Below are 26179 nucleotides of genomic sequence, written 5' to 3'. Positions count from 1 at the left end.
TCAGAGCACTGGCTGGAGACTCAACTGTAATTTTTAGGTTATCTGTGCATTGACCTTGAATTTTTAGTCATGAACGTTATGAAACTCCTTTAGGGTATCTAAACCACCAATATGAAATTGTCTAGGCACAGAAGAGGAATTAGGTGTGGCTAAATTTGGTTTAAATTAAAATCTCTTACCTGTTGTTTTCCTCAGATCATGGAGGAATTTAGACAGATTCTTTACTGGAGATAACATTTATGGTATAAGATGTATTTGAAGAGATGTGGAAATTGTATGAGAGCAGACAGTTTTCAAGCAGGACATTTTGAACCCCTTGAAAAATCATGAATCAGATGCCCAGTACTGGTTCTATGTCACTCTCAAGCAGGTGTGTTTAGTATTTTAGTCTTCTGTGAATGATGACATCATCAGGTTCTCTTTTGATGATGAAAGAATGTATGATCAAGACAATCCATATTCCAGTAACCTCTTTTTTATTCTAGGGGAACTATATTTTTGTCCTGTTCCTAAAAATAACAGATCCTTCAAGCTCCTTTTGTTTTGAGGGGATTTTTAACAGCTTTATAATAAAATTTTAATTGAGTTATAATTTACATAAAGTAAAACATGTAATTTAAGTGTGCATTTCATTGTGTTTATTATATATATATATACACATGTGACTAACAACCACCTTAGTTAAGATGTGAACCATCTCCAGGACCCCAGTTACTTTCCTTGAGCCTCTTTCAATCAGTACTCTCTCCTTCCTGGCAAACTGGTGTAATGAAGATATTGAAAGAGATCATCAAGAACTTAAAGGCAGCTATGATGAAAAAATTTAAGGATTTAATAGAAAAATTTGTCAAAATGAATGAACACATAGGCATTCTCAGCCAAGAGATGGAAGCTACAAAAACAATGGGCTTCTAGAACTTTTAAAAATATGTATTTATATTTTATATACTGCTGGTGAGGCTTACTGACAGATTGAACCCTGAAGAGTAAACGGTCAATGAAAGGAAAGATAATTCAATATTAATCATCTTATTAAAAAAGAAAGGAAATGCTTTGTTAAAATAAATAAGTAAAACCTCAGTACCTATAACAGAGTCATCAAGTAGTCTAATATGCAAGTATTTGGATTCCCAGAAATGCAGAAAAGAGAAAATGGAGAAGTAAAACTTAAAGAAATTATAGCCCCAAATTTCCCAACTTTGATTTTACAGAAATTATAAACTTACAGATTCAAGAAGTTTAACGAGTCCCAAACAATAAAAATGCAATTTTCCCTCAAGAAAAATTGCAAAAATGCAAAGCAAATGTAGGAATTCAGGGCAAATTGCTGTATTTTGTGCCAGTCATCCTCTAATTTACCTGCATATTTGAATCATGTGGGAAACTAAAAAATCCAGCATCCAGGCTTTATCCCATGCCTATTGAACAGGAATCTTTGGGATGAGACCCAGGCATGAATATTAGTGCTCCAGGAAATTCCAGGCCTCAGCCAAGTTTGAAAAACAACGCTTTATGCCTCCTACCACTAAGAAAGAGGCCCAGCTGGGTTTTGGAGGCATTACCCAACACGTGTGGATGACCAGGTGTTTCCCATTCACCTGATAGAATAAAAACAGTAAGCTTCTACGGAGAGCTCTGGACAGGCTTTTCAACTGATTCAGATTGCAAGCAAGTTACTCTGCTACTTAAGACCATAGTGAGCCTTGATGGAAAACTTGCTGCAGAGGCCCGCTGAATTCCAGAGCGTAGGAATGCTTCTTGTCTTGGTGTGTGCTGTGCTGCTACAGCAAAATATTACTGTCTAGGGGTGCTGGGTTTGTTCAGCAAAGGATTGAAGAACAGGATACAAAGATAGCAAGCAAGAAGTAGGTTTAGTGCAAAAGTGACGGAGATAGACTTCTCCAAAGAGAAGGGGCCTCAGAGCTGGGAATCCAGTGTGGGGGGGTGTTGGCCTGTTCTTTTTATGGTCTCTGGAATTTCCTCCTTTCCTTATCTCCTCCCCTGTCCATGCTCTTCTCACTGTTATTGATTGATGCCCTCTCTGTCCACATGTTGATACTGCCAGTTATTGATGACGAGTCCTGCTTCCTCACATGTTGAAGTTTGAACATTAGAGAAGCACGCCGAGGCAACCATATAAAGCAGGGTTTATTTTAAAGGGGTAACAGTTCTTCCGCGAGGGAGAAGGGGACCAAAGCTGGTATCCTGGTATCCCAAGAAGCGAGGTGTTCTGCCCTTTTTATATGTCCTAGGCTTCCTTTGTTCTCCTGCCTTTCCCCCCCTTATCTTTCTCCTCCTGCTTGGCAGGACAGAGTAGACAAGGACACATTAACAACTTTATAGCTCCCTGTAGGGAGGGGAAATTCCTGGGACAGGTTACGTGAATTGGAGCAGGGGCAGGTTCTTTATAAGATCCCTCAGGGGACCGTCTCCAACTTCCCAGACTCACTCAAAATTGGCTTCCTAGATCTGACCTGACTCGGTTTACTTATCTACACTGACTGACTAATTCTGGCTTCCATGTCTGTTTTAGTTTTTCTCTTGGATCCTCTGTTTAAGAGCATGAGTACGGAAGCATCTGTCTGATTGGGTTCCCTGCTTGTGTCCACAAGCACTTTTGCCGAGCAGTAAGTCGATGTCATTAGAAGACCCTCTCCAGGCTACTTTCTTCTGGTCCTGCCCACAACCTCCTCACTTGCCATCTTGCCCTGGCTGCCTAAGCCCTTTTACCTGTCCCTTAAAATACCAGACTCTGGGCACTTTATATAGGAAAGAGGTTTATTTGGCTCAGTTCTGGAAGTTCAAGAGCATGGCATCCGTATTTGCTCAGCTTCCAATGAGAGCATCAGGACAGCTCAATCCATGAGGGAAAATTGCAAAGAGGAAATGGGCTCATGGAGAAGAGTATGCCTGTGAGAGAATCAAGGGAAGGTGCCAGGATCACTTGAGGAGAACCCGCTCTCACCGTAACCAGTCCGGTCCCATGAGAACAAGAACTCCTCCTGAGAGAAAAGCATTAACCCCTCTTAAAGGCCTCAAGCCTCATCATGTGGTGACAAATCGTATTCAAACCATAGTACACCTTGAGCAGATAATCATCATTTCCCTCTTTTAAATAGAAGTTATTGTAATTTACCTCTCTTCCTTCCTTCCTTCTGTCATTATTGACTATAGTGTGTTTGAGTGTAAGCTAATTTCCCACATATTTTACAAATTTGATAATCTGTCTAAGAAACTGAAAGAAATGAAAGACTCTGAGAAGCTTGGCCCTAAGACACTAACTGTGGATTCAGTAGTCTGCCGTTAGGAAGGGAGTGGGCTGGAGTACAGCAGAACATTCTAGACCATAGTGGGAGGGAGGGAGTACTTTAGTTGTGTAGGAAGAAATAACTTATGCCCAGAAGTGGTAGATAGATAAATGGAATGCATAGATGTTTTAAGAGGGTAAATACCTAGCTTTCAACAATAGATCCTTCTTTGAGAACCCCCCACAGTGTGATCACCCTCCAGTGAACCTACTCCAGGAGGGAGCTGCTGGGAGCAGAAGCAGATGCTGTGCCCTATGTGGATTTTCTTTCCAATGATTTTAGTTTTGAAGGAAGAAACCCTGAGATTGGAGATAGTTGGAGCTGGGTCACATTTATGGCAGACCTCTCGGGAAGTTCATGGTTTCCAGCTGATGAGGCCCCTGATATTCCCTGTTTTTTGCTCATGGCCTGGTTTTAGTGATGTGCTTGTAAAATTTTAACAACCGAATTTAAAAATAAAGAATAAGGAAAGTGAAGGAAAAAGAACCCCAGTTCCTAGTGTTTGCTGATTTCTGTTGTGTAAATAATTTCACCATATGTGTTAGTTAGCTTTTCATCACTGTGACCAAAATACCTGACAAGAACAACTTAGAGGAGGAAGTTTGAGATCACAGTTTCAGAGGTTCAATTCATGGTCAGCCAAGTACATTGCCATAGGCTCAGGATAAGACAAAACATGATGGCAGAAGGACATGGTGGAGAAATGCTGCTTTGCTCATGGTGGACAGGAAGCAGAGAAAGGGAAAGGGAAGGAGGCTACAGGGAATGCCCCCAGTGACCCACCTCCTCCAGCCATGCCCAATTACCTATACTTCCCACCCAAGCAGTCCATTCAAACTAGGATGGACTGATTAAGTTATAGCTCTCATAATTCAATCACTTTACCTCTGAATATTTCTGCATTAACACAGAAGCATATCCAAACTGTAACACCATGCCTATTTTAAGCCATCACAATGACGTCACCAAACAGGCAGTTGGGAAATAATGTATAGAATTGGCTCTCACAAGCCAGGTGAACTGGTTTCAGGACATCACTGACTGTCAACTCAACTCTTGCTTGTCTTGATGAGAAACTCTTCAGAGCCTTCAAATATGCTCCTTTAGGGGTTTAGACAGAATAAGGGTGCTTCAGTTCCTTGCAACCAAAATATCTTAACCTCTAACCACCTCTTATTCTAAACAGTCAATTCACTGAGAGTGTTATAACTTTGACTGTTTTCACAGCCACATCCTTTAAACATTTTTAGCTACTTTCATTTATATGCAGAATTAATATCTATTTCGTCAAATGTGCAGTCTTCACCAGCTGCAGAAAAGAATGTTTTAATCACTGAAGTTGCTAAGGTTAATAGGGTCCTTTTTGGAAATTTCTGCCCTCTGAGGTCTTGGATAGGGAACTACTTTATTTTAGCTGTGAGTTCTATTTTATTTTATTTTTGGAGCATTATAACTATACATAGTAGTGGGATTCATCCTGCCATATGTGTACATGCACATGACATAATTTGATAAGATTCATTCTCCTGTACCTTCCTTTTCCTTCTTTTTTTCCTCCCCCACCCCCTCTGCTAGCTCTGCTCTACTAATCTCCCTTCTACTGTTACTATTATTTTAATTAGTGCATTATATTTACATATAAAAGCTGTATTCATTGTGGCTTATTTATACGTAGAAATAGCATAATTTTGTAGGTTTAGTTCTCCAGTAGTTCCCTTTATCCTCTCTTTCTCCTTTCCCCTTGATTTCACAAAATTTTTTTATTTATTTTTTTAATTTTTATTTTTTTTTCTGCCTTACCTTGTGAGAGGAAACATTTGGTTCTTGACTTTCTGAGTCTAACTGATGTCACTTGGTGTGTTTTTCTCCAGTTCCATCCATTTATCAGTAAATGACTTTTTCATTCTTCTTTATGATCAGGTAGAACTCATTGTGTATATATACCACATTTTATTTATTCATTTGTGCCGCAGTCTGGCTGGGCACAATTCACGACCCATAGAATTGACTCTCACAAGCCAGTGTGAGAGCCAATTTGAACTTTATTTTTAGAACTTTATTTTTAGAGCCAGAAACGAACTTTATTTTTAGAACACACAGGCTGCACCACAGGAGCTCTTCAGGAATTCCCTCAGAGCCCAACTGCCACCTTAGGCACTCCCTGTGAGCACCTCCCCCAATCTCTTCCCGCTCTTGAGGCCGATTGGCTGGGTCGCGTGGGCAGAGCCAAAAGAGTCCCCCAATGAGCAGCTCTGTGATTTGAAAGGGCGGGGAAACAGCCCAATGAGCATCACCGCAGAGGAGCCAATCAGCTGGTTGCTGGGGCCCCGGTGAGCCAATCAGCTGGAAGTTTGCTGGGGCCGCTGTGAGCCAATCAGCTGGAAGTTTTCTGGGGCTGCTTTGGCTGTGGCTCTCAACACATTTGTCTGTTGACTCTTAGGCTAGTTCCAAACTTGGCTATAGTGAATTGGGCTGCTATAAACATTGGTATGCATGTATCACAATAGAATGCTGATTTTAGTTCTTTTGGATAAATGCAAAAAAATGAGATGGCTGGGTCATAAGATGGTTCCAATCTTAGTCTTTTGAGGGATCCCCACACTGCTTTCCAAAGTGGATGTGGTAATTTGCAGTCCCATCAACAATGTATAAGTATCCTTATCCCCCACATCCTCACCTTAGCTGTGAATTTTAATGGAAGAAAAGGAGGTGAGCTAGAGACTCTTGATATCTACCAAAGGACTGTCCCCAGGGTATGGAGAGGCAGGTATTATTACATGTATTGGCTCCCCAGTGTTTCTTAATGAAGTCTAGGAGAACTTAATGCCAGGGTTTCTTGACCTTGGTACCAATGACACTTTGATTCTTTGTTGTGGGGGCTGTCTTCTGCATTATAAGTTGTTCAGCAGTGTTCCTTGTTTGTACCATTAGATGCCCATAGCACTCCTCCAACCAATTGTGACAACCAAAAATGCCTCCAGACATTGCCATTGCCAAATGTCCCAAGGGGCAGGAAGAGAAATGATTCCCAGTTGACAACCACTGTTCTATGCTGATGAAGCAAATGTAACTCCTGCAACTCCTGGTCCCCATATGTACACCACAGGAGGAAAACTTCCAGGTGCCACATAGAAAACTATCCACATTTTTAATAACAATTGATAATCAAAATTAAAAATTAAAGAAAAACATTTCTTATGAGGCATGATGCCATCATCCATTTGTTTATTAAATGACCTCATTGTTTAAGCACTGCCTCTGAGCTAGGTGACTTAATAGGTCCTGGGGTTGATGCAAAGACAGGTAACAGTCCTGCCTTTAAGGAACTAACAATCTGAGAGTGATTCAATGAGAATATTTTCATTAACAGGTGAGAGAAAGGCCAATTCCAACTGGCTTAAACAATAGTGGGACTTTACTGGTTGCACACTTGAAAAAGCCCACAGGCAGTGCAGATGTGAAGGTTGAATCTGGCCAAGGTTGTCCCCGAGAGAGTGGGTTCCCTAGCTTCCCTGCTCTTCCTTCTCTATTGTCAGTCCCTCATAGGGCAGCTCCCAGTTCACATGCTTCCTCATTTCTAGCAAAAGACTTAAAATTCACTTTGTTGGGCTCATTTAGGTCACCTGGCAACCCCTGAATTAGTCATTGTCACCAAGGGAATGTAAAGTGCCAATGGATGTAGCCTAGATCACTTACTCCAATTGTGCCACCTGTTTCCATAGAAATCGCAGGGATTCCCTAAAGGACATCAGACTGCAGGGAAGGGAGAGAGAGCCATACATGCTGGGTGACTGTGTCACCAGCCAGCCAGAGTCCTTACATGGTCTTTGCTTCTTTTCACACAGCGTCTTCCAGGTGATCTCACCAGTCCCAAAGCCCTAGCACCATTTTTGTAGATTTCTATGAAAGTCTTATGACAACTTTTTGTGCTTCACTCCTGCTGCTTCTCTCATTCCATCCACTCTTCACAGTGATCCCTTCTCTTCTTTCGAAGCTACACCTACTTGACACTCTTTCTTCCTCCATACTTTCCTAGTCCAGTATATATTTACATCACATACCTTGCTCAGGTTTCAAGTTTCCTTGTCTCCAACTCTAGACTTAACACCCTGACTTTGAAAAATTTTTAGGTTTTCTGCTCAATTCTTTATAATGCCCAACAACAACAACAAAACAAAAACAGAATTTTTGATAGTGATTCATTTGGTGTCCCCAAATTTCAAAAATAAGGTGGTTAAAGCATATGCGTAAGAGACAGTGAGAAAGGTAGTCTGCAGTTGTCAAAAGACCACAGGATCTAGAGTCAGCAGTCCTGGGTTTAAATCCTAGCTCTGCACCTTTTCAGATCTGAGACTTAGACACCAATCAATCCCCACTTAGCCCTATTATCTCTCCTGAAAATTTATGCAGAGCGTGTTACACATTCTGTGACTTTTCATGCCTGAGTATGCCTTTTTTATTCATTTACATAGGGCATGTTTGATAAAACAGTACACTTAATAAATGTTTGTATCTAAAAGTATTGCCAGAGCTGAGGTTCCCACATAGTGACTTTGGCTAGGAGAGATTCAAATGTGTCATTCCAAGGACAAAGAAAATATCTTCATGCCCTCCCAGCTGCATGTAGTTCCACAGTTGAGGTGGAGTGGAAGAAGGTATTGAAGCCAAATTTAAAATTAGGTAGTCAGTGTAGTTAGGTAAATCGGGTCTAATATCGAGTGAAATCTAAAATGGAGGCCATGTTGAGAATGAATTTCCAGAAAAGTTGAGCAACTCTCCAGGAATGTTAATGAAGTCCAGGAAACAGCCCCCAACAGATTTGAAGATAGCCCATCCCAAAGAAATGTTAATGAACAGCAAACTTGAAGATGCTGACTCAGAAGTGCCCAGATTACTTCTTTGGCCCACCTGTGTCCCACCCCTCAAGCCTTCCCACCTACATACCATCACGGAAAACTATAAAATGGAGAGACAACCGCACTTCCACGGATTCGACCTCTTGGGTCCCCTTCTTCCTCCGGGAGAAGTCTTTTCTGCTGTCCTTTAATAAACTTCTATTTCCCACTCTAAACTTGCCTCGGCGTGCTTCTCTGGTGTTATACTTCAACATTGGGGAAGCAAGGACTCCTCAGGGTCAACAGCAGTAACAGTATGATGGTCCCATCACCCACCCTGATTCCTGATGAGGCAGTCCTAGGCAATGCCATAGAGTAACAGCCCAGTGCAAGCATGTGGTGCTTACATAGCTCTTTATACACAATATAAAGATAAGAATAACACAAACTTTTGTTTTACATGATGCAGTTTAACTTATTTAATGCATTTGGAGCAGGTTTAAGGCCTAGGAAGATATCTAGCTTTTAAGATATTCTTATGACCAAAAATACCCTTTATAAGATTCTTTTACAAGTTTTATTTACACTGATCTGAAACATGGCTCTGTGTATTTATTGTGTCAACACACTGTGACCTTGTGAGCTTCTTGGTTGAAATTTCAGCTCAGTCACTAACTAATTGGTGGCTTAACTTTTCTGAATCTGATTTTTCTCATTTATATAATTGACTAATTCTCTACAATGAAGAAATCATACCTTGTGCATCTCACTATATCAGCCCGGCCACCTTATTTTTCGTATTACAAATACATTTACCCAGACTCGCTAGAAAGTCATCCTTTCCCCCTTGGCCAGCTGTGTTCCCCAAGGTCAGAACTAATAACTCCCAAATATAGTTCTAGGATTGTTTTCTTCCTCTGCCCTAGCGCCCCACCCTGAGCCTTAGGGTCAAGCCTCTGCCCAATGGTCTTTCCAGTGGCAATTAATTATCTCAGTACATCACTTTGAAAAGCTCAATATAAGCATTTGTTATTTTTAAAAGTTGGGGCTGGATCTGCAGCCTGTTCTCTGTATTACCTTTGTAATGCAACACACATTTTCAGAAAGGTGTGAGGGCTTTTCAGAGTCTAAGAACCTAAAGTTCTATATTTGACCATTCTGAACATCTTTGGGAGAAAATGCATAATCCATGACCAGACCAGAATATACTGAGAAAATAATTTATTCAATTATAAATCAGAAATTTGATTAAAAAGTGTTTAAGCATTATCATTAATTAGATCTTGAATTTGTCCATTGAGGATTTAAATTTAAGTGAATTTAAATAAAAAAAAAAATTCCCTCAAAATCCCTTTACCCCTTTTCTCTAAACTTTCAGGATAGATTACTTCTTTGGTTCAGGATTTAAATCATTAAACTCTCCCTACTCCAGACTGGTTCCAACATATCTTGAATAAAAGAGAAGCAAAATTCTTAACTAATGTGCAGTCTCCATTTTCTTTTTTAAAGCCCACTAATTCAGGATTTTTGGTATTTGTTGGAATGTATTTTTTTGTTTTTTGCAACAATTGAAGGCACAGTGAAATAGTAGAGAAAATGTAGGTTTCATTTCATCAAAGAGGTCCCTTTTGCTGTTTATCAAGCCAAGCAATGGCTCTTCAAATAAATTGCTTAAAAATGGAAATGAATGATCCAAACAGGAACAAAAGCAAAATATAAATATATGTGCATATGTAAATATGGCCTACCAACTTCCTTTACATTGATTTGCTTTAACTTACAATGTGTAGGATGTCACCACTTCTCCTAGAGAAGGGTACTGATGCTCAGCTCTTTAGTCATGAATACTGGGCCTCCCATAGCTATCCCCTCATGCTTTTGTTATAAAATCAGTTAACCATTTTGTAAAATACATCTGGTTGTTACACTTCCATAGTGCAGATGGAACAGGGGAAAGTGAGGGGTCACTCAACAGGAGGACTTTTCTCCAGTCCACTCCTTGATGTCATCTCTCCAAGTTAGGATGTGATAGGCTGAGGAACCCTGAGATTTAGAACAGGTGCTTGGACCAGATAGTGGCAGATCGTCCTCTGATGAGCCCTGGTCCCCACAGGCCTCTTCAGTCCATTATGTGCCTTTCCCTTCTCTGAGTCCATCCACTTCCCCTCACCAAGGTGCTGAAGATACAAGTCTGGTAGGCCAAATGTGACTTGAGAAACACAAGAAGCACCTTCCATTCAGCTCTTTGGGGTTGAGGAGGCTGAATGCCTCCTGTTTGGTGCCTGCATCTTCAGAGTAATTTAAGTGCCAAGGTCATGCCCTGTGCCCTCTAGAGTGGCATGGCCCCACAGTGGTTGGCCCCCCTCTTTGCTATTTCATGGCAAACTCATTGTTGAGGCTTTGTTTCGTGTAAAAGCTGAGCCCACTGCCTCATCAGATTCCTTGGGACTCTAAACATGCACCACAGTGATATCCATTGGGAATCTCCTCCACTCTTTTCCATGGAAACCAAACAGCATCCTGATGAGAAAAAATATGGATTACAAATGGCCCAAGGCAATCAGCTTTGAGGCCTTTGAGGATTGCCAAGGTAGGCAGTATCCTTACTAAGGTTCTTCGGCTACAAATAAACTCTAAACTGCTTTAGACACATCAAAACCAGGAAGACACTGGAATCAAGGGCCAGATACCCCTCCACACACAACTTATCTTGTTGCCAAACACTTCCCTTAACACACTATTCTTCAGTACATTATCTGACACACATAGAATGTTCTGGCTTTTCTTTGCCTATGGCAAATTCTTTTTGATTTAGCTAATAATATTTTCCCTAAACCCAGAAGAGAAGGAATTACTGGGAATTTACATCTGATTACCATAGATTAATTCTCCCACATTACAAGGCTCAAAGTACAAGGAGGAATAGTATGTGTCTGCCATGTTGGTGTTTTGTTAGTATTTTTTTTTTTTTAAGTTGACATTAAGTGTTATTTTTCTGAGGAACTAGCCAGAATAATACTCTCTCAAATTCAGAAACCTATTGGCCCAATTTGAAATCAGACATTATTCCTAACCAAATTATATTCTTTCTGCTGCCAAGATATCTTGACAGTTTTAATATCTGGAGGTAAGCCTATATGATAATCCCAGCAGAATTCTGGGGATAAGATTTTAGTAGGTTTGTTGTGAAGGAAATACTTGTTTAGATGGCTTTCATCATGCCACTGAGCTTCAATGTGATTTTTCTTGTCCTGGAGGATTCCCTTAAAGCACTCCTGGGTGAGGTTGAGAACCTGAATGGGTGTTCCTCCAAAAATGGCTGCATGGTAATAAAAATCCCCCTCTCCAAATGGAATATATGCTGCTGACTCACTCCGCCTCTCATAGGTAAATTCATCAGGATCTGCTTTGTACCACCAGGCCTGTAGCTGAGCCACTAACTGGCCAAGAGTCTCTACACCAAAATTATCTTGGAAGACCTGGTCCACATCCATGCAGAAGAGGTAATCGACCTCATGCTGGATGTGGGTTAAGATGTGCTCCCCAATAGTCTTCATGCGCATCATGCTGATGTCCTGCCATCTCTTCTCAGGCTTGATCTCAAACACTTTGAAGGAACGCAGACGACCCAACTCTATCAAAGGCATCCTGGAGAGATCATCTATCATGATGTAAAATATGACTTTATGGCCAACCATGAAGAACCTATCAGCAGATACTATGAACTCCTTCAAGTAACGCTCAAGGTATCTGAAACAAAGAGGAAAGGATGAATTTAATCTTTGAATTGTTTCAGGAGACCACATGCCACTATGATTCAATTATCTACATTTTACATTTAGAAGGGAATGATGTCTCCCCACATAGATGTATATTATCATGTAAAGGGACATCTGATAGTGTAACATTTCTGGCTATGTGCCATCTTCAGTCACTCAGTATGGGGGAAGTGGAATGACTTATCTGCTTGTCAATTTTGGAAGAGCAATTAGGCATGCACAGCCCTGTCCTCTTGCTCTTCTGAAAGCTAGGCAGTCTGAAAGAGCATGTGTTCTCAGTTGCTCTGCCCTGTAGGCTTAGTGGTATGGGTTCTAGTCAAGGCCGGTTGTTTCTAATGCTGCAGGTGCCAGTTTTTCTAATTCTTCAGTCTTGTTTATCAACTGGTTCAGACTTTGGGCAGTCCAAGGGGGCGGTGCTAATTCTTGAACCTCCTTCAAAAACCCCCATCTACACCTCAGTAGTACTACTGCCAGATCAGATGCAAAGGCGATATGATCCTTGGGTCCACTGGGGATGCATTAACCCGATCATGGCACCATCTCTTCTACCTCTGTATTTGATTAAGCCTAGCCAACTGCACTGTCTCACCCTCTTCTGTGATACACAGAATGAAGTATGGAATGTGGATCTCCTTCAATGTCCCACAGCCATCTTGTTGGTCATCCAAAACACCAATCCACTGTCTAGACACCACCATCATAAAATCTACCCAATGCTAAGCAAACAACCTCTGATTTTACCTTATTTTAACTATGTTTTCTCTTAAAAAAATAATTGACTTTACTTTTTAGAGCAAGCTTGGGTTCAGAGCAAAATTTAATTGAAAGTATTAAGAGTTCTCATATACCTTCTACCTGCACACATACAGCCTGCCCCACTATGGACATCCTTGCACCAAAGTAGTAGGATGAACCTACACTGATACATCCTCACAACCTCTGATTGTTTATCTGTCTCCATAGTTTTGCCTTTTCCTGAATGTCATAGAGTTAGAAGTTGCATTATGTAACCATTTCTGACTGGCTTCTTTCACTTAGTCATAAGACATTCCTCCATGTCTTTTCATGGCTTGAGAGCTCATTTCTTTTTAGCACTGAATAACAAATATCCTACTGTCTGGATATACCACCATATACTTTACCGTTTATCTATAAGAAGATAACTTGGTTGCTTCAAAGTTTTAGCAATTTAAATAAAGCTCCTAAAAATATCAGTATACAGTGTTTGTATGTGTTTGTGTGTAGGTGTGTACATAATTTTCAAATCACTTGGAGCAGAGTCACTAGCTCATATGGTAATAGTATATTAACTGCTGAACTTTCTTCCAAGGTGGCTGTACCAGTTTTGCTACAGACTGTCTTATGAAGCTATGCTTTGGAGCTTATAGGGAAGAAGAAAGTCGAATGGCTTAATACAACTCATCCAAACTTAAAACTCAGCCCTGGTGAATATGGACTGAATTTAATCTACCGATCACACTACCAGCCAGTCATGATGTTTGGAAGTAACAGTGACTGGCATCTGGCACTTTTCTTTTTTGGGCTGCTTGGATTTCCCTTCTTTGTACCAAAATAAATTTTATTATTGGTGCTTTTATTCTTGGCATCTGGAAACCCAGGGATTTTTAGTATTGATTCTTTAAATGTAGAGCATGTGTCTGAGCAATACAAAGGGTGACTTTGACATGGCTCTGAGGCTGGTAGCCAGAACATTCTTCCTTATAATGGAATTTTAAGAAAAATCTATTGTACCCCCAAAGCTTGGGAAACAATACCAGGGTGAGCAGGGGAGTCACTGTGAGGTTTAAGATTGCTTAGAGATTAAAGCACTGCAGTTGGCTCCATGCATCATTATTTGAAAAGAAACCAAACTTCACACCTCCTAAAAGTCCAAATCTGCTTCTTGTGGGGATTTATTGCTGCTAGTACAAACAGCCCTCTCTTGCCTGGCAGACACAGTGCTTTTGCCAGAATGTGTGGTTTATGGTTTTGTTTTGAAACGTTGCAATTGGAAGGTTGAAGCCATTGTGGGGCAAGGGGCAATGTTCTATTCTTTTTGGGAACGCCAGGATCAAATCAATCTACAATGTGTTGGCTTTTGGTCTTTTGTGCCAAATAATTAGGTGAGTTAAGCATTGGCTTCTGTCCCATAATACAGATCGTCTGTTAAAAATGTTAAAATTCCATAACCACCCTTCTCTAGTAGAGACACTCTTAGGCTGCTGGGATTGGCACATTCAGCAACATTAGAACCTGAGTAGTACTGTTCATAACAGTGATTGCAGTGTCTGCTGGGCTTTGGGCTGGGGAAGTTTGTCTTTGGAGAACTGTCAGATCTTTACATATTTCTCTTTGAGGCCCTACCTTGACAGTGCTCAAGCTCCAGTCAGCTGAACTTTCAATTCTTATTGTACAAGGCTGGGGGATCAATTTACCATGTGACTTGTTCTAGAAGATACAGACGGAAAGGCCCCGAAGGAAGAAAAAACCAGGAAAATTGAACTTTCAGTTTTATTTTAGAAAAAAATATTTTAATTCTCAAAGAGGGTAAAAGAGGCCAGGCATGGTGGCTCATGCCTATAATCCCAGTGGGTTGGGAGACTGAGGCAGGAGGATTTCAAGTTCAAAGCCAGTCTCAGCAACTTAGCAAGGCCCTAAACAACTCAGTGAGACCCTGTCTCTAAATAAAATACATAACAGGGCTGGGGATGTGGCTCAGGGGTTGAGTGCCCCAGAGTTCAATCCCTAGTACAAAAGAAAGAAAAATTGGTAAAATAGATTATATTTTTAAACTAATATTTTAGCTACAAATTTCAAGTGAGAATGACTACAATTTTTCCTCATCAGGTGTTTTGAACAAGGAAATGGAAGCTGGAACCAGAATCTATCCAACCTCAGAAATAGGAAGTTCTGACCAGTCAGGTCTCCCAGGGCCAAATCCTCCAGGATGATCAGGCGGAAGGCACCTAAGGAATCCATGGGTGGTCAGCCATGCTCCTGCATGGAAAATCACGGTGTGTAGCTCCTGTGTATCTAGAACTTGCTGTAAATCCCTCTGTCCTTGGTCCTGCCCCTTAGAGAAGGAGAAGAAAGATGTAGGTTTAGGCCATCTAGCAGCTGGCACTTTTGAAATTTCCAAAGGAAGCCGTGGAGATTGCGAAGGAGGTGGCTGCAGGTGTGCTGCTGACTCTGGGTTTGGGGGGGTGTTGCAGACATTTTTTTCCTGCAACCAGAGACATTCTCCCTGAGGCAGGAACAGGGGGCTCACCTGCTATTGTTTTGTTCTCAGTTTTAGGGGCCTTAGCAGAAAGAAGACTGAAACAGTCCCACATAATTCAAAGAAATCCTAAACAACCTTCATGAAGCCATGGGTCCCCTCATAACCATTTTGATAGTAGAACAAGAAAGTCAAGGACAATTTTGTCAGCAATACCTACTTTCCAACAGCAAAAACCGTCAGCCCCACAGTGATTTTCTGTTTGGCATAATAATTTTCCAGGACGGCTCTGTTGTAAGTGCCTTCCCATACAACTGGTGCCTTCCATTCTGTCACTGTCAAAACCTCTGGGCGTTTCCTGGTGATAAAACACACAGTCACATGAGTCAGAATAGTTTCACTAAGGCGGGACAGACTGTCCAAGAAAAAAAAAAAAAAAAAAAAGGGATGGCCATGATCTTCAGCAATTGTCCCTGAGTCCCCAAGCACTTGAATGGGAAGTGTGACATCTGCAGGGGCAGCCTCTGGCCCAGGTGCCTCCGGGGGCTGTCCTTGGAGGCCTTACAGGATCTTGCCTATACATCCCTGCTCTCTTTGTTCTCCTTCTACTTCTAAATCAATCCCTTTCCCTTTTCCCCAGCTGCTGAGCTGTCAGTGTCATCTTTGAGTTGTTATTTATCCCTGTTGGTGCCATCTGAGTTTAAGAAGACCATAACCCTTGATCGAGTGGGATGAGAAAGTGACGCTAAAGCTGAGAAAAAAGGTTGTTTCAATTTGCCTTTGGCCAAAAAGGGTTTCTGGGTAGAAACCTGGTTATTGGCCAAAAAGGGTCCAGACTAAGGGGATTCTGTTACTATTTATTTTACAGACAAGGAGACAGCAGCATCCAGAAAGAAGAGGACTTGACAGCTTCCCAACATAGCCAAGGCCAGGGCATGGCTCTGGCAAAGGCTCGCTCCTTAGACCATATCGCCTCTTCACTAGGAACATCAAGGGGGACAGAGGGAGATGTGTTTTCTGCACTCAGAAAACTTGAAAGGGGGTCTGGGGATATAGCTCAGCTGGTAGAGTGCTTGCCTGGCATGCACAAGGCCTTGGGTTCAATCCTCAGCATCATCAAAAAAAAAAAAAAAAAAAAAGCTTGAAAGGGACTTGGTAAAGCCAATGCAGACACAGAACGTGACAAAGTATGATACTGAAGGAAAAATGCAGAAAGGGCAGAGCAGGAGTGGACCTTGCCCTGTGGCAGGGCTAGAGCTCCAGGTAGTAGGGGCGGCAGAGGCTAATATTATAACTACAAATTTCAAGTGAGAATGACCTGTTAGCTGTTAGCTGACACCTGTTAGCTCAGGAGGCAGCTGCAGTTACCCTCAGGAAGAGGAAACTGGCACACAGTTGATTAGATGCAACTCCAGTGTGGGCTTAGTCCCTGCTTGGCATTTGCTTCTGCTTCACTTGGGGAGCATCTCAGCGAACCGGAGAAGGTGGCAAGCAGTTGGGACAAAGTCCTGCTGGTCCTAGCCTGTTGCGCTGCTGAGGCTGTTGGAAGAGACTGACAGGAACATCCCCTGCTCCTTGCAGTGTTAGGCAGGGCGTTCACTCAACTGCACCTACCTACAGCCAGCCTGATGGGCAAGGCTAGGTTACCCCTGCCTCACCCAAATCTCAGAGGGTCAGAGGAGCCTCCAAAGATTCTCCCCCTTGCCTCCTGTCCCTGTCACAAGCTCTGCACTCTCTAATTCTTCTGCTGACTCTGCCCTCCCACCCAGCCTATGTCTGCCTCTGGGCCAACATAGCTGGGCCACCTCCAGCATGGCGCAGTGTGGCAGAGATGACAGAGTGGGGGACTTTTAGCCTGTTCTCCTGGCTGTTCAGCTTGTCTGGAGCCTGAGACTCGGCTCGGTCCATGGCACTCCAGGTGTTCCTGCTGCACGGAGAACACAGTTGCTCCCGGTGAAAGGCGCAAGTACAGACTCTGCACCAACCTGTTTTCCTTTAGTCCTTGCAACAGTCCTGTGATGTATTGTGTGATATCCAGATAAGAAAACCAAGGCTCAGAGACGCTGAGCAAGGCCACATAACTAGTCATTGATGACAGCAACTAGCATACATTGAGCACTTCCTGTGTGACCAGGCACTGTGCAAAGGGTTCATCCTTCTGAGACACGGTGACTTTGATTTCCATCTTATCAATGAAGCATCTATAGCACAGAAAGATTAAGTACTTTCACAGCTATAAAAGGGTAAATCTTAGAGTCGGGTACTCTGAGCCACCACCCTATATTGTTTCTTACCTAGACATTTAATTGCTGTGCTTAAGAAATTATGGTTTAAACCCAGTTTTGTCCTGGTCTGAAGGTAACACTATGTCCACTCAGCAGCTTTGGTATTTTCACCAGTGAAAACTGGGAAATGCTCCATTTGTATACAGTGAGTTGAAATGCATTCTGCTGTCATGTGTAACTAATTAGAACAACAACAACAACAACAAAGACTAGGAAATGATGAGCTCTTGTGTTGTTGATTTTAGAAACTTAACATGACCCAGCCTTGCTCATCAGGCTCAGCGAGGAAAACTCTGCTTTGCTGAAGGGTAGAGCAACTGTGTAAAGACCTGGCCCTCCGCAGGCTATGTGTTGGCCTCTCCCAACAGCCTCAGCAGGGTCACAGGAGACCAGCCACACAAGACCCTCAAGACTTTGCTCCAGTGGTGCTTTTAGTCCTGTAAAACCCTAAGCTTTGTCAAATGACAAATTTCAACCTGCCCCCAGACAGAAAAAGACAATGTGAACGTGCACATAGGGCTCATTGTTCTCCTGCCAGTGCTTTTGAACCTGAACTTCCTTGTTCTCTCAGGCATCCACCTCATTCACTGCAGTGTTCGTTTTAGCCTGTGGAGGATCTTTCAGTAATTCTAGCCCAGCCTTCTTGCTAAGGCTTGTTATATGTGAACCAGACATTTGGTAATCAGGCAATACAACTAGCAAAAACAGAAGAAAAAGAGGAGCAGGCACACTTATTTAATACTTACTGTGCCCCTGGGGGGCCAAGTACTTGGCTTGTGCTCTCTCATTTCATCTCCATGACCACCCTATGAAGTGGGTGCTGTCATCAGCCATTTTACAAATAAAGGGAGAAAGGCTAGGAGAAGGAGAAGGGGACTAAGCTTTTGGTCATTTAATTTATATAAAGGGCCAAACTGGGACTAAGTACTGGGATGAGGGAAATGAGAACAGTCCTGCCTCTTGAGAATCTTGACAGTCCCAATGGGTAGTCAAGTGCGTGCTCCTCAACTGCAGGATCACTTTGACCACATCTTCTAAAAAGAAGTCAGAAACCCAGTATCCAGTTTGATTACTTGGATGGGAAGGATACCTTCAGGCAGGAAGAAAAAGTAGCAATATTAAAAATTAATGTTTAATTTAGAATTAAGGTGTGCTATTTCCCAGCTGTTAATTACTCAAATCCACTGACAATTCCCATATACGGGTGACCCTGACTAACAGCCAGATGACAGCCTGGTAAGGAAGGCAGTGGAGAAGAGGAGGTGCAGGGAGAGACGGAGGATGAGGTTGGGATCAGCTTCCTGGGCGAAGCTCTGCATTAAGGAGTCTCAATCATGAAAACTCACTCCCCCCACCCATCTCACAAAAGAGGCGACTTAGGACAACCCACACATGTGCAAAAAGCTTGACTTTGACAATGTCAATTGCCAGAAACATCCAAGATAATGAGGATGGGGCTCTAAAAGGAGGGGGAAATGCCAGCAAAGAGCTGCCCAAAGGTCTTCCTTCCAAACAACTGTGTGACCTCAGCGTGTGCAGTTCCATCATTATAGGCCAAAAGCTTCCTGAAACATTACAGGGTTTCTGCAACCAAAACACACATGTTCCTAGGTTATTGGCGGCTTGTTAATTGTCTTTATTTATGGATCCATGTATGTGGTACCCAAGGGTTGGTTAGAGAAAATATTAAAATTCAATGAAACATAAAGTAGATATAAAAGGATGTGGAACACACACCACCTATTAAGCAGCAACATGGTAAACAGCAAGACAGCAAAAGAGCTGATGGCAATGTGAACAGAGATAGCAGCTATGGCGTGCAGAGAAGGGAATGATGTGGGAGGGATTTGGGAGCAATGATCAACAGAACATGCTAATGAGTTAGACTATGGGGTGGACAAAGGAAAACATCTCCTGGCCTCTGGCTTGAGCTATTTACTGCGATGGGAAATGAGGAGAAGAACAAGGGTGGGGTAGAATTGAGAAATCCATTTGGGTCATGTGAGACATGCAGAGATACCAGGTGGGCAGGTAGACACAAGTCAGGGCTCAGAGGAAATGTCTGCACTAAAGATACAAACGTGAGAGTCATTCTCTCATAGGTGGAGTATGATGCCAGGGAAATGGAAGGGAATATATTGGAACATGGTGCACAAAGAAAAGAGAAGAAGGTACACTTAGCCCCATGACTAATACCTGATAGCTGAGAAGAAGGAGATGGCCCTAGCAAGGAGGCCGAGAATGGAGAATGGAGAGGAAGAAGATGAGGAGGCAAGGTAGGAGATTATGCCGTGAAAATAGGTTGCACAATACACTGTGATATGTCTGAGGTGTTTCACAGAAAAGGATGCACTAATATGAAATTTGCTAATTATTTTATCCAGTCATACAATTATGCTAGAAATAGACTGGTGCCCCAAGAAGGCTTTAATTTGGTGCTGATTCAGACTGATATTGTTTAAATATTTGTTTGCCATTCATTTGGAGGTGAGGTCTAGCCATGCATGGCAGAGTGTGGACACAGTGACAGCTGGCAGCCGTGGTCTCTCTCCTTTCTTCCCCTAGCAATTTAGCCTTGGCCCCCACCTTCCAAGTCCCACTCAGCAGAGCAGAAGGCCATAGTAGAACTATCCAATCCTCCTTAAAAGGTGCTTGGTCACCATTTCTGTCTCATCCAGTCTGCCTGCCCTTTTGGGGCCTCAGTTCTCTGATCTAAAGGGCTTGTCAAAATAGAATGCTTCCATCTTCTTACATTTCTAGTAGTGGTTCAGCATCTCATAGGTGGCTACCCTGTTGTCCAACTCACCAAAAGACAGATGAGAAGTCAAAATTCTCATCTTTTCCAAACTGGCATGAATCTTCTACTCCAAAACAATACACAGACTTGCAACAACAACATTCAGTCCCCGGAACCCACAATCCTTCACACAGGAATGGATACTGGTCCCTCCTGACCTCCTCCTGCTCCTACTGGTCTCCCTGCTCCTCCATTTGAACACCTCTCCCTCCTGCAGCTACTTGGATGCCAATGTCAGATGGCCTTTCCCTGGGTGGCCTCATCCAAGCCCACAGATCCCTCTGGCAGGTAGTCTAATGATGCCCCCAATCCACACCCTCCACTGGCTCCTGGAAACCCTGAGACTTTCTGTCTAGATGCCCCATAAGCACATGGATCCACGCACAGCCTTCATGGAGTTCGTCACCTCTCTGAACTTTCAGGCATTCCTTCTTCAATTCCCTTTCCTGGTCAATGACATCATCACCCACCAATCTCTCAGGTCTCACAGTCACATTGAAAAACTTCCGTCTCCTCAGCCCCCAAACCACATCCTGCCAGTCACTGATCACATCTCCTTACCAATCTTGGCAAATATTAGTTTCATATCTATCCCACATACAAGACCCAAATGAAGAACAACAACTTCTTTTTCTTCTTCTTTTTTTTTTTTTTTTTGTGTGTGTGTGTGCTGAGACTCGAACCCAAGACCATGATCTTCTTGAATACAACCATATTGGGAGATTTCACCTGTCTTCTGTGCCTAACGCAATGTCTACACAGTATATTTTTTACCATAACTCATGAAATACATTTTATATCACAACCAAATGCATGCACATACTCTTATATACAGAATCAAAAATTCCACTAAATAATACTTACCCTTTGGTCTTCTACATCTTAGTCCTTTTTATTTTTCATTTTGAGAAAGCGTCTCATGAAGTCGCTTAGTGTCTAAGTTCCTGAGGTTGGTCTCAAATTTTCAATCCTCCTGCCTCAGCCCCTGTAGTTGCTGGGATTTCAGCTACTACATGGTAGCAATGATGCTACCATGCTCAGCAGCATTATAAATTTTTCTTTTCTTTTTTTTTTTTTTTTTGGTACTAGGGATTATACCCAGGTACCAAACCACTTAACTCCTGAGCCACATCCCCAGCCCTTTTTATTTTTTATTTTGAGATAGGGTCTTGTTAAGTTGCTTGGGGTCTTGCTAAGTAGCTAAGGTTGTCTTTGAACATGTGATCCTCCTGCCTCAGCCTCCTGAGCCCAACTACAGGTGTGCACTACTGCACCCAGCACATTGTAAGTTTTGATAAACATTTTTTGTATGGTTGCTTAATGAATGAATTTATGGTTCTATGACACTTTTTTTTTTGTTAAGTTTCAGATGGACACATCTTCATTTTATTTATTTTTATGTGGTGCTGAGGATCAAACCCAGGGCCTCGGGCATGCTAGGCAAGCACTCTACCCCTGAGCCACAACCCCAGCCCTTCCATGACTCTTTTTAAAAACAATTTTTTTTTAGTTGTAGGTGGACACAATACTTTTGTTTCATTTATCTATTTTTATGTGGTGCTGAGGATCGAACCCAGTGCCTCACAAGTGCTAGGTGAGCGCTCTACCACTGAGCCACAACAGCAGCCCTTCCATAACATTTTTAAAAAATGAGTTAACTTAATCTCAGAATTCCCCCCCAATTCCCAATCCTGTGGCTTTCCACAATATCTTTGGCCTGTAAGAAAGACCCATTCTAGCACTAATATTTTGTGACTGGTTGGCTGCCATTGGCCATTTACCGCCAGAATTACTGTGCTGCTCAGTACAGTGGATTCAAAGTACCTAGGTCCCTGTTTCTTATCCAAAGTCTTATCTAAAGTCTAATGCTAAATGCTAAGACCGTTTCTCCCAAGTCAGGGATGTTCTCAGGGCTGCCTGCGCGGCCTGCTCCACTCCTGGTGAGCCCTGGAACTACTGCATGAGGAGCCACACTTCTTACTTTGGATTAAACCAGTCCCACAGTTGAAGCTCTTCATCTTCCTTTCTTTGTTTCTTCGCTTTTCCTTTTTCTATATCCTCCTCTTCATCTCCTTGGTAATTGTGGGTCCTGAGTACAAAGGGGAAGAAAGACAGGTAAGACAAGGAGGGTGGTGTGTGGTGGCAGGGCAGTGGGGGACAATCTCATGAAACATGTCCCGAGGCAGAGGGTGCATGTACCAAGTGCACTGGTTGGAGATAGGCTCATGATGCTAAGCATTTATTCACAAGAACATACTTGAGATGAAAACACACAGTATTTGTCTTTCTTATTAGCCTTGCAAGTTAGCAGTTAGCAGTTTAATGACCCAATAATCCTTGAGTTATTTTAGGGGGCAGGGGAGACTTGTTAAAATAGCCCTCCTAAGAACGTTTCGGTTTATGATTTTCTTTCCTTCCATTTAAACTTCCACTCACGCCTCACTCTTAAGTTAGCTGGAAATTAAATGTCCTAGCCCAACCACAAAATGGACTCCTTGTATAATTTTGATAAGCAAGAAATATAAGTGACTGGGAAAGTCATGAACATGGAGCCATTTCAACCGAATTCTCCACAAAAGTTGGCTGGAGGGACAAACATATCCATACCTATTGATCTCCTTACCGATTTTTAAACCAGCTTGGAAACCACCAGCCCTTCTGAGTGCTGCCGTCACCAATTGGGTCCCTAAGAAGTTAAAAAGAACGTAAACATTTTTAGAAAATGATCAGTCCCCAAACTGGAGGGATCCCAAACTTTTTTTTTTTTTTTAATAGCAGAGATCATTATTTAAAAAATTAATTTTAAGCTGCTAATTCAGAAAATGAAAACAAAAGTGAAATCCTTTAGCTGAATGGGAGGAAAGAGAGCTGAAGACCCCTGGGCCTGCTGTCCCCAGGGCACCCGGCACTCCACTCATCCAGTGAGCCCTAGCAGGACAGGGGAGAAAGAGGGCGAGGGGGCCACCGTAAACGCACAAGCCTGAGTTCCCGATCTGCCACTCACCGGCTGTACGACTATGGTAGGACATTTTCCCTCTCTGGATTTTTACTTTCTATTCTGAAAAGTGTTTTTAATAACAATAATAAACCTGCCATGAAGATAATTTTGAAGACTGAATGAAATCCCATATGGATAAGAGCTTGATAAGCTGAGAGTGACTGTAATGAGTTGTAGTGTGAATAAGAAACCAAGCACATTTTCAAGAATCATCTGAAACCTTGACTTAGTCACCCAGGTATGTAATTGCACATGACCTTGGTCATCCCCAATAAAAGTTTTACCTTTATTTTCAATTTACAGCTGAGATATTGGCTGAGTGGATTTGAGCAATTCACCAAGGTCTTGTGGAATGTAAGGATAAAAGCCAGAAGTAATACCAGGTGCAAACTGCTGAGAACATGCACTCAGAGCTTCCTGGCAACCAAGCCAAAGACAGGAAAGTAAAGATTTAGTTGGTTTGTAGTAGTTCATGCTGTGATCTCAGTGATTCGAGAGGCTGAGGCAGGAGGATCCCAAGTTAGAGGCCAGCCTCAGCAACTTAGTGAGGCCCTAAGCAACTTAGTGAGACCTTGACTCAAAATTTAAATAAATAAATAAAAAGCTCTGGAGGATGTGGCTCAGTGAATGTCTCTGGGTTTAATCCCCAGTACCAAAAATTAATTAATTAATTAATTTTAAAAAATTTGCACACACAGCTCTCATTCTCTTTTTAAAAAAAGCGAGGAAGGGTTGGGGATGTGGCTCAAGTGGTAGCGCACTTGCCTGGCATGCGTGTGGCCTGGGTTCGATCCTCAGCACCACATACAAACAAAGAAGTTGTGTCCGCCGAGAACTAAAAAATAAATATTAAAAAAAAATTCTCTCTCTCTCTCTCTCTCTCTCTTTAAAAAAATAAAAATAAATAAAAAAGTGAGGGAAAAAAATGGGGCCAGGGTTGTGGCTCAGTGGTACAGCACTTGTCTAGCATGTGTGAGGCACTGGGTTCGATCCTCAGCACCACATAAAAATAAACAAATAAAATAAATGTATTAAAAAAAAGTGAAAAAATTTTAAAAAGGATACCCACTAATTCATCAAGAAACCCAGACTTCCAGGTATGGATCATATGTCAAAATATACCCTACTGTCATATGTATATATATCTAAAACAACAAAAATTTTAAAAAAACCAAACTTTTTTTCTTGCTCTTACACTGTTCTTTAGACAATGTATATAGAGAAGAATGATGGAGATTACCTCCCAGCTTCTTTTTCTCAGTGAAACAGGAATATTCCCCCAAATAACACCACTTAAAGAGGCCCTTGATAAGAACCCAAGGCTTTGTGCTTCTATAAAGACAAGTCTGGGGGCTGGAGGAATACAATCCAGAGCCCCAGATTCCTAGGACCCTTTCCCCTTTTTGGCCTGAGCACATCACTGGCTGGTGCAAAGAGACTGCGGACGGTGAGAGAGCACATATGGGAGTCAGCCAATGGACACCTAGAATTCAAACACTTACTTTGAGTGATAAATCCACAAGAAAGAGCCTTCTGGGCTAAAAGCAAAGGAGAAATAAAAACATCATGTTACTTTTAGTTCCAAGAAAGGCTATTTTGTAACCATTATCACTGAGCAGAGAGCCAGGTTCTAGCTTCTCCCAGTTTCCACCTTCCTCTGAGATATACCCAGTGGAAATAGGAATTTCCACTTGCAGTTGCTTCCAGATTTCCAGGGGAAGAGGGCATCTGGAGAATCTCCAGTTGTGTTTTGTTTTGTTTTTGTTTTTTAACAATCAGTTCTCCATTGCCCAGGGGTGGCTTCACTGAGGGGCAGAGGCTCCACAGAAGGTCCCCTCCTGCAGCCTAGTCAGCGGTCTGGCAATGAAGAAGGCCTGGAAGGTGGAAGCACCCTGGCCCAGCCACTCCTCTCTGAGGATTTATCTTTACCCAGAAAACAGAGCATCAGCTGCAAGGCCTACTACACCCCCAGTGCACAGCCTTCCTCAGAGCAGTCCCCAAAGGCATTTCTTCAACTCATGAAAGCAGGGAGGCTGGGATAGGTCATTGGCCAAGACCAGTACAGTCCTCAACCTTGTGGAACATATAAGGTAGGAGGGAAGGCAGACCTTGGTCACACAGTCACATGGCTACACAACCTCATTCTCTAAGAAGCAACATGAAGAAAAGCCTAAGCAATCACAAGTACCCCTCTACTTCTGTCATCCTTCTACTTAGTAGCGTTGGTTATTTATCCACACATCCTGTTGCCCCACTCGGATCATATCTGGAGGGCAGGAGTTCTACTTGGCCCATGTGCCATCCCTCATAACACTCAGCACAGATGAGGAGCTCCGGAAGGAGTTGGGGACAAAGGATCAGGAGATCTGAGTTCTAGTTACAACAGGGACATAAGTTCACTTAAAAGACACTTCACCTATTTGGTCCCCATTCTGTCACTTGAAAAATGGAGACTCAACTAAATGAAGGCTGTGTAGTGGGTAAGAGATTGAGCTGCAGACAGCCTGAGACCTGGCTCTTCCTAAAATGTGATCTTGAACCTTAACTTTTACCATTTGGGGACTTTGTGTCCTTATCTGGAAACTTGGAATAGTACCAACTGTGCAGGACTACTATAAGAACTGGAGATGATGCCACAAACATACACACACTAGAAACTAGTACCTGCTGTCAAAAGATTTAATGAGCCAGCAGTGATGCCATCAGCATCACTATTATAACTTTTAAGTCTAAGATTTCTTTTTTTCCATCCGGCCCCAAATCAAATGCTGTCCTGGGTGATATTCTCTCAGAGTGCTTTATTGACAACAGTGCTTCGATTAACTACTTGGTAGATGTGTTCAATTTATTTGTTTTTAAGATTGTTCCGAACTCAGTGCCACCCATCCTTCTCAGGGTAACGTCCTCAGGTCACCTTAGGCTATCTCATGACCAGTTCTTAAATGGCAACCATCTGCTCC

General features: G+C 42.4%; 1 protein-coding gene across 4 annotated transcripts in view; it reads right to left on the bottom strand.

The window, feature by feature from the left end:
* Nucleotides 1-9349: 9349 nt before the first annotated feature.
* The window catches only part of Ggta1 (glycoprotein alpha-galactosyltransferase 1 (inactive)), a 61594-nt gene continuing 44764 nt past the window's right edge, over nucleotides 9350-26179 (bottom strand). For all 4 annotated transcript variants that reach the window (XM_076845558.2, XM_076845560.2, XM_076845559.2 and 1 more), the window contains exons 5-9: nucleotides 24722-24757; nucleotides 22845-22907; nucleotides 22203-22310; nucleotides 15360-15497; nucleotides 9350-11893 (exon numbers count right to left, since the gene is read on the bottom strand). In XM_076845558.2, the coding sequence (XP_076701673.1) occupies nucleotides 11200-11893; nucleotides 15360-15497; nucleotides 22203-22310; nucleotides 22845-22907; nucleotides 24722-24757 (1039 nt within the window). In that variant the 3' untranslated portion in view covers nucleotides 9350-11199. The remainder of the gene's footprint in view (nucleotides 11894-15359; nucleotides 15498-22202; nucleotides 22311-22844; nucleotides 22908-24721; nucleotides 24758-26179) is intronic.

Source organism: Callospermophilus lateralis, chromosome 2 (genome assembly GCF_048772815.1).
Source record: "Callospermophilus lateralis isolate mCalLat2 chromosome 2, mCalLat2.hap1, whole genome shotgun sequence".
NCBI lineage: Eukaryota > Metazoa > Chordata > Mammalia > Rodentia > Sciuridae > Callospermophilus > Callospermophilus lateralis.
Note: the sequence above shows the minus strand (reverse complement) of the source record. Positions and strands in the feature narration are given on the sequence as shown.